At 32.6% G+C, this 7,754-nt stretch overlaps 2 protein-coding genes across 2 annotated transcripts; both read left to right on the top strand.

Moving 5' to 3' along the window:
- Positions 1-1,532: 1,532 nt before the first annotated feature.
- On the top strand, positions 1,533-5,450 carry LOC108743781 (NF-X1-type zinc finger protein NFXL1). Its single transcript, XM_018479371.1, has 11 exons — positions 1,533-1,823; positions 1,879-2,015; positions 2,069-2,387; positions 2,447-2,709; positions 2,798-3,031; positions 3,087-3,218; positions 3,278-3,489; positions 3,638-3,894; positions 4,332-4,474; positions 4,532-4,762; positions 4,981-5,450. The coding sequence occupies exons 1-11, from the start codon at positions 1,613-1,615 to the stop codon at positions 5,407-5,409; spliced, it is 2,568 nt and encodes an 855-aa protein (XP_018334873.1). The 5' UTR covers positions 1,533-1,612; the 3' UTR covers positions 5,410-5,450.
- LOC108743782 lies at positions 5,439-7,719 on the top strand. The gene is made up of 5 exons (XM_018479372.2): positions 5,439-5,597; positions 5,931-6,045; positions 6,117-6,284; positions 6,355-6,652; positions 6,735-7,719. The coding sequence occupies exons 1-5, from the start codon at positions 5,532-5,534 to the stop codon at positions 7,114-7,116; spliced, it is 1,029 nt and encodes a 342-aa protein (XP_018334874.1). The 5' UTR covers positions 5,439-5,531; the 3' UTR covers positions 7,117-7,719.
- The last annotated feature ends 35 nt before the right edge of the window (positions 7,720-7,754 follow it).

Below are 7,754 nucleotides of genomic sequence, written 5' to 3'. Positions count from 1 at the left end.
TTCGTCTGAGAAAACCGAATTGATAGAGTACTTGCATCAGTCAATTGGTAAATACTATTTTTTATTGTTTATCGATTGTTTATAACAATTCATTTTGTTATAAACAAATTTTTATTATAATATGTTATTATAATATGTTATTCCCTGTCTTGAATAATGATATTTCGTTATTATTGATTCCGTAACTTCATTGTTGTGATTAGATTAGAACGTATTTTAATTAAATTGTTTGTAATTAATTCGTTTTTTTTTTTATAAAAAAAAAACGGCTTGACCGATTTCGTTCAAATTTCTTTCAGATCTTCATTATGATAATATCTTTCGAAAAAATTTTGGTTGAGGGCGATATCTCAATCCGTTCTTGAGATATCGAAAACGAAAAAAATGCTGACATACGAACGTACGTACATACGTACNGTTTCAGCCACCCGCCGCAACCGTCAGTAAAGCGGACGAAGGGGATAGAGAATCGAAAATAAATTAATGAATTTACAATTGCATTAAAATTAGAATATTCATTATCTTCAAACATCATCACAAAATACATCGATTCGATTCTAGCAGATTTTGATGTCACACTTCACTGCCCTCTCCCCTTGCATTTTATGCATTCCTCTGTTTAGATTCATCCCCTACTATCTAAATTAATTCCTAATCAAACCCGTACGAGCTATCCTAACGATGTTTGAAATTCCCCCAAAAAGAAGAAATTAAAACAAAAACAACTTATTGTTATCAAACATGCATTAGATTTACAATTTGTTATTCAACTGTTAATTTTTCCTATTGTATTCTTCTCTGATCTTCAATGGCATTGGATAAATTTACTTAATTACACCCTTTATTGATAAAAACATCGAAGTAATAATTAGTCGTTTTAGGGTAGCTCGAAATAAATAAATGGTAAAATATAGTATAATATATCAGACATGAATTGTCCCTATACTAATGGCCATCGTTGTACCAAATTTTGTCTTAGATTTAAAGTAATATCATTATTTAAAATAATAATAACAAAAAACTACGAAGAACAATGTTAAAAAGTTTTCATATCTACTTTTAAATGTTTACCGTGGTAATATATTACTTGTGTAAATTAGGCCTAATTATCATTGCAATCGGTGTGTAACAATAGTTAGTTTATTGGATTGTTAATTTAATTATTTGATTAAGTATTTTTTACTTGCATGTAGAGTTAAAAATATTCGTAAAAATGTATCTTAATGTATTAAAAAGGTGGAAAAATGTTTCAATAAAATGTTTTAAAAATATTGCTTATTTTGTTTTTATTAATTGATGATGTTCATAAATCAAGGTTAATTTCGAACTTAGTCTTCGGATTATTAACAAATATTAAATGCATACTTTTGATATTATATAATTATTTCAAATACTCGCGTATATTTAAATATGGAGGTAAAAAATACCCAAAATAGGGACTTTTCACAAAAATTTCACAAAGAGACATCTACCATGAAACAGTTGAGATGTTTAGACAGATTTCTGCTCAATTTCTGACGTTTTAGGTCATTTAGGTTAAGTGTATCACAAAATGTCAATGATGTGTGTAAATTTTAGTTTTTGTGTTTTGTATTCCATAAAATAAAACATAATGAATAATTTTGGAAGTCAAAATAAAAATCCGTGGAATAAAAATCATCTTAGTAAAGATTTTCACAAAAACAACCATACTAAAAATGCTGTAAAAGGTTCTGAATCAAAGTTTCAAGAGGCTCAAAAAAAACTGCAAGCAGCTGTTCAAAAATATGCTAAAGACGTGGAATCTTCAGAGGACGAAGAATTTGAAGATGAAAATATAATAGGTAGATTTTGTATTTTTAGTATCGTCAACTTTAATACAACAAGAATTATTTTCAGATTCAATATTGAAAGATTATGTTCATGATAAGAATACAGATGTTTTAACTAAAACTAAAGGATCCATAGTAGATAGATTTTCTGCAGGAAATACAGTCTGTTTAATATGCATATCAACAGTTAAAAGAGCTGATTCAGTAAGTTCAATTTTATTTGAAAATTTTAATGTTTTATCTAATCATTGTATTAGATTTGGAGTTGCTGGGAATGTTATGCATTTTTCCATTTAACATGTATCCAAAGATGGTCGAAAGATACCATTTATCAGAAGAAGCAAGCATTATTAGATCAAATACCTGTGAAATCTGCAATAGAAATATTATGGAGCTGTCCTAAATGCAGAACTGATTATCAACCTTCTGATATTCCTAGTAAATACATTTGCTATTGTGGCAAGACAGAAAATCCAAAGCCTGAGCAATTTTTAGCACCCCATTCGTGTGGTGAAACTTGCAGAAAAGATTTGAAACCTTTTTGTGGACATAAATGTGTTCTGTTATGTCACCCAGGTAATCACAAGGCATAATTATCTTTTTTGAACTACTAATTATACTTTTTTTAATGCAAGGTCCTTGTCCTCCATGTCCAAAGACAGTACAAGTTGCTTGCTATTGTGGAAGACGAGCACCAAGGTCTCAAAGATGTAGCAATAAAGAATGGTCCTGTAATTTGGCTTGTAACAAGTTACTCATTTGTGGCAAACATAATTGCCCAAAGCAATGTCATGCAGGTGATTGTCCACCCTGTCTAAAGAAAAGTATTCAGAAATGTCTTTGTGGCTATACACAGAAATTAAGGGACTGTGCTACTCCATTGTGGCAGTGTGAAAAGGTAAAACATTCAACATTGAGTATTTAATTTGAAATTGACTGATTTTTTGGTAAATGATATAATAAATTGCATCTTATATTTGAAATAGGTTTGTAACAAACCCTTGGCCTGTGGTAATCATAATTGTTCAAAGAAGTGTCACATATTGGGAGACTGTGAAGAATGTATATTAACAAAACCCAGAACATGCCCTTGTGGTAAAGCATCGTTTGTTTTACCATGTACTGAGGAAACACCATGTTGTGGGGACACTTGTGGCAAATTGCTTGAATGTGGTGTTCACATTTGCAATCAGAGATGTCACAAAGACAAATGTGGAATTGTAAGTATGCATTTGTGTGTTTGAAATTAGTTGAAACATTTATATAATTCTGTAGTGTTTGGAAACCGTTACCAAATCTTGTCGCTGTGGACATTATACACGCGAAGTGCAATGCAGAAAACAGTTTCTGTGTGAAACCAAATGTAAAAAAATTAAAGATTGCAGGAAACATCCTTGTAATCGAAAGGTATGTATTATGTAGGTAATATGCACTGTTACATGTCTTCATAATTTTATTTATTCTAGTGTTGCGACGGAAATTGCCCCCCCTGTGAAAAACTGTGTGGCAGATCGTTAAATTGCGGAAACCATAAATGTACTTCTGTTTGCCATAAGGGCCCATGTTATCCGTGCAATTTAACAGAAAAAGTTTCGTGTCCTTGTGGATTTACGTCCGTCGAAGTTCCTTGTGGAAAAAAAGGAAAAACAAGGCTTCCCAGGTGTAATCAACTTTGCAAGTACGTTTTTTCAGCCTTCCTACGATTGTTACATAAAGTGTTCAAAAATAAGGGCCCACACTTTCTACCTCTTGTTACTTCAATTTGAACATAAATACATTAGCAAACACAAAAATTAAATTGTTAGTTAACTATCTCATCTTTCTAGCATTCCGCCAGATTGTCATCATGGAAAACGCGAAAAACATCGTTGCCACCCCGGTAATTGCCCTCCTTGTCGTCAAATCTGTAATAAGAATCGTCCCAATTGTCCCCATCCGTGCCCAGCCCCTTGTCACTCTGCTGTTGTTGTAAAAGTTGAGGGTGAGAAGGGGTCTATGCCCTGGGAACAAACAGGACCATACTATGAAAAGAGAGAACTCCCATGTCCCGATTGCATCGTCCCTGTTCCCGTTACATGTTTCGGTAAGTTAAAAGTAGTGTTTTATATTCTAAACTAATTAATTAATTAGTAGGCTAAAAGTATGTAATTGATAGTGTAAATAACATTGCTTATCCAAAAATTAACCCAATGGCTCGTTAATCAATTGAATAATTAATGAATTGGCTTATTAAAAGTGTTATACATGAAAATTCACAAAGGTCAGAGGGCGATAAGAATAGTGAATTTTTTCCTATAAGATATTTCGCTCATATTTTTAGGATAAACAAAAATGAACAAAATTTTAGTATTTTGTTACTATAGTAGATTCAAAGCATTTGGTCATTTCTTAACAGTATAAATTGTTTAACGTTTCCTTTGGAACTTTCAAGACTCTATTTATTTATCCTAACTGTTAGTGAAACATCCTGTGGGAGACGATTCACTATATTTATCGCCCTACGGCCTTTTTGTTTTAAAGGAAATCACGAAACGTTAAATTGGCCCTGTCACTTAGCAAAGCCCTCAAGTTGTCACAGACCGTGTGACAGGAGATTACTTTGTGGAAATCACACCTGTTCCTTTCAATGTCATACAGTTGAAAATGCCCCTGATGAATTACAGGTAATTTTACACACCAGAATTAACTCGCAGTAATTGGTATTGTATATTTTTGTCTAGTCTGGATCAAATTGTGAACAGTGCGAAAAGGGTTGTGACAAACCCAGGCCTGAAGGTTGTAACCACGCCTGTCCTATGCCGTGCCATCCAGGACCTTGTCCCCCATGCAAACAAATGATTCGTATCAAATGCTATTGTGGGCTTACGCAACCTTATGTCTCTTGTAAAGATTGGATTGTACCAGAAAAAAAGGAAAATTTGCAAAGCTGTGGAAATCAATGCCCCAAAAACGTAAGAGTTGTTATAATTAATTTTTGCCATTGTGAACAACAAATTTACTGTAAATTAAGGAGGGAAACGGAGGCAATTATAAGGGTTACTTTTTTTTGTTGTTACAAACGTAGGTTTAATAATTGGGATTGTTACAGACCACAATTTTTTAACTCCGGTTCCTTCTGAAATTTCATTTCTTTTTCAAAAATGATTTCAAATTCATTATATTCTTTTAGTACAACTGCGGTCACCGATGTAAAGCGAATTGTCACCCTGGACCTTGTCCAAATGCAGATCTATGCAAGAAAAAGGTTAAACTGTCGTGCGTCTGTAAACGTATTAAAAAAGAATTTTCTTGCGAAACAGTCCGAAATGGGGGTGCAAAAGTGGACTGCGACGAAACTTGTCGTCAAAAGATGGAAGAGGAAAAACGCTTCAGAGATTTCGAAAACGAACTAATAAAGAGACATCAAGAACTTAAAAATCTCAAAGAACTAGAGAAATATGAGAAGAAATTCCAAGGCAGAAAGAAATTTTCAAAAAGAACTCGCATCAGTGAAACTGAAGAGCAAAGCGCATGTGTTAAATATCAGGGTTTGGTAGTTGTTTTGTCAACATTTGTCGCAGTTTTCGCAGCTGTATTAATTTACTGGTCATTATCTTAACTTGTTCGAGTTTATCTATCTAATAAACTGATAAAAAGGAAGTCAAGGTTCGATTATTTCATACAGATCAACTTATTACAACTTATGCCTTACACGTGTTAGTAATTGTCGGTTTTTAAAAAATGGTGAGTGGTAAAAACGACTTGTACAGGATTGGTGCAGAAGCATCTAAATTAAACTTTACAGGGGTAAGTGATACAAAATGAATTGGTGAAGCTCAAAAATATATTAAACTTGGATATAATAAAACAAAAAACGTTTAAATTTGTCATATATAAAAAGTAATTAATTAATAGTGAATGTGTAATGAGTTTCAGTTCCATTTTGCAAAAGTAAGTAGTTGTAAGTATAATATTTTGATGAGGCAAATAAAACTTTTAAAGTAATTTTCATTCCTATAAAATTTCAACTCTAACATTGAATAACTTTATATTATATGTATGCAAAATTTTTAACAATATTTGACTTTAGTTAGGAAGGAATAAGTTTATAATTTGTAAATCAGTTTTTGTTTACTTCAGTTTTGGGATTGGTTTGTACACGTCGAAGACTTAAGTTTCCATTGGAAAACTCAACCTACATATGTCTTATCACAAACTACATTTATTGTTGGTGGAATATTTACCTTTATTCATGGTAAGTACCCAATCTACTAGAATACAAATACGAAATTGTGAAAATTACTGCACAAATCTCTAACATTTTAGCGTTAAAGCACGGTGGTAGATTACCGTATTTGTGGTTTGGTATTATTTTACATGGGCTTATAGTTGAAGCATTATCTTATTTTTTACCGGACGTTGATAACTTTTGGCATTCTCAGACCCCTATAATTTTACTGGGAAGGCGTTTACCTCTTCACATTTTACTTCTTTGTAAGTTTAACACTTACAACCACGCGTAAATACTAAAAACTTATTTTTTTTTATTTCTTAATAAATTCAGATCCAGTGTTTTTGTACAATGCGTCTATTGCTGTTGCAAAAATGCGGTTACCTAAATGGTCAGAACCCTTTGCAGTCGGTTTAGGAGTTGTACTGATAGATATTCCGTATGATATTGTGTCTGTACATTTTTTGCATTGGACATGGCATGATACTGATCCAAATATAGCAGATAGGCACTACTGGGTACCTTGGAATTCTTATTATTTTCACGCAACATTCGCCGCAAGTTTCATCTTTTGGTTCCACTTTACAAGAAAATTAATTTGTAAAACTAAAGAAAAATGGCAACCTGATACGTAAGTAAAACACTGAAATATACTGGGTAAAGTGTTGGTCATACCATCATACGCACGCATACGAAAACCTAATTTCTTCCAGCTTTCCTAGAGAATTTGCATGTACCATTCTAACAGGCCTTTTGGGGGTGCCAGGAGGTGTTTTAATGTTTCTACCTATATATCATCCTCTACACGATAATTACAGAGTACATTCGGAAGTAACTTTTTTTATACTTTTCGCAATTTTTTTGCTTCTAATATGGCTTGGAATGCGTAATACAAATCAAAAAGAATTTCAAAAACAGGTCGAATTAGATTGGTCAACTGGTTTACTACTAGTACATTTGCTAATACACTATAGTCTTTTTCTAGCAATGACCATCTTTTTCAAACCGGAAGATGAAGTTGCGATTGGGTTAAAAGAACCAATTGGGTCCTGTGATGAGTATGTGGATGTTTATACTACTTTCGGGCAGGTATAATATCAATTTTTTCGCGTTAATTAAGTAAACCAATAAGCTATAACACATTCATACATTTCATTATATACCCCCAATAATATAGTACAAAATGTGCGAAAAATAGTAGAAAAGACGCTTAATCTGATCGCTATTTAAAGAAGTTACCAAATTTCATACCTTGTATAATTGCAGCATTTTGTTGGTGGATTACTAGAGCCGCCTATGAAACACTCAAAATAGTCGCACAAAATGTCTATTGTTAAAACACTTACACTTTCCGGAGAAAACATTTAATTAACCGGCCGTTATTAAAACGTACCATCTTTATTCGCGTCCTACAAATTACTGAAGGCACGTACACTGTTAGATCGTTTGTGTGTATGTATTTGTGTCTGTAACTCTGTATGATACCTTCAAGATATTCAAGAAAAAAACGTAAGAGATAAGACCAGACAAAAAACTGTTGACTTAATACCATTCTAATGGCAATGAATTCGTTTAGAATGAACAGTTTAAAGGCAAAGTAGCAGAAAAGAATGTTTGTTGTTTTATAAAAAAGGCATGAGGTTTACTTGAATAAATTAAGTATTAGATATACGGGGTGTCTTTTAGAAGCAGCAGTACAATTCTTTTTTATAAACGAAACTTTTGTGGATCTG

The sequence above is a fragment of the Agrilus planipennis genome, unplaced genomic scaffold (genome assembly GCF_000699045.2).
Source record: "Agrilus planipennis isolate EAB-ADULT unplaced genomic scaffold, Apla_2.0 scaffold1019, whole genome shotgun sequence".
NCBI lineage: Eukaryota > Metazoa > Arthropoda > Insecta > Coleoptera > Buprestidae > Agrilus > Agrilus planipennis.
The sequence above is the reverse complement of the archived record's forward strand: the minus strand, read 5'-3'. Positions and strand labels throughout refer to the sequence as shown.

Bases quoted from the DNA above. Each gene is read 5' to 3' on its own strand.
- LOC108743781 (XM_018479371.1), top strand. From the start codon at position 1,613: ATGAATAATTTTGGAAGTCAAAATAAAAATCCGTGGAATAAAAATCAT. The intron at 2,388-2,446 runs GTAATCACAAGG...TTTTAATGCAAG, and splicing joins TGTTCTGTTATGTCACCCAG to GTCCTTGTCCTCCATGTCCA. The intron at 3,490-3,637 runs GTACGTTTTTTC...TCATCTTTCTAG, and splicing joins AGGTGTAATCAACTTTGCAA to CATTCCGCCAGATTGTCATC.
- LOC108743782 (XM_018479372.2), top strand. From the start codon at position 5,532: ATGGTGAGTGGTAAAAACGACTTGTACAGGATTGGTGCAGAAGCATCT. The intron at 6,046-6,116 runs GTAAGTACCCAA...CTAACATTTTAG, and splicing joins AATATTTACCTTTATTCATG to CGTTAAAGCACGGTGGTAGA. The intron at 6,285-6,354 runs GTAAGTTTAACA...TAATAAATTCAG, and splicing joins TCTTCACATTTTACTTCTTT to ATCCAGTGTTTTTGTACAAT.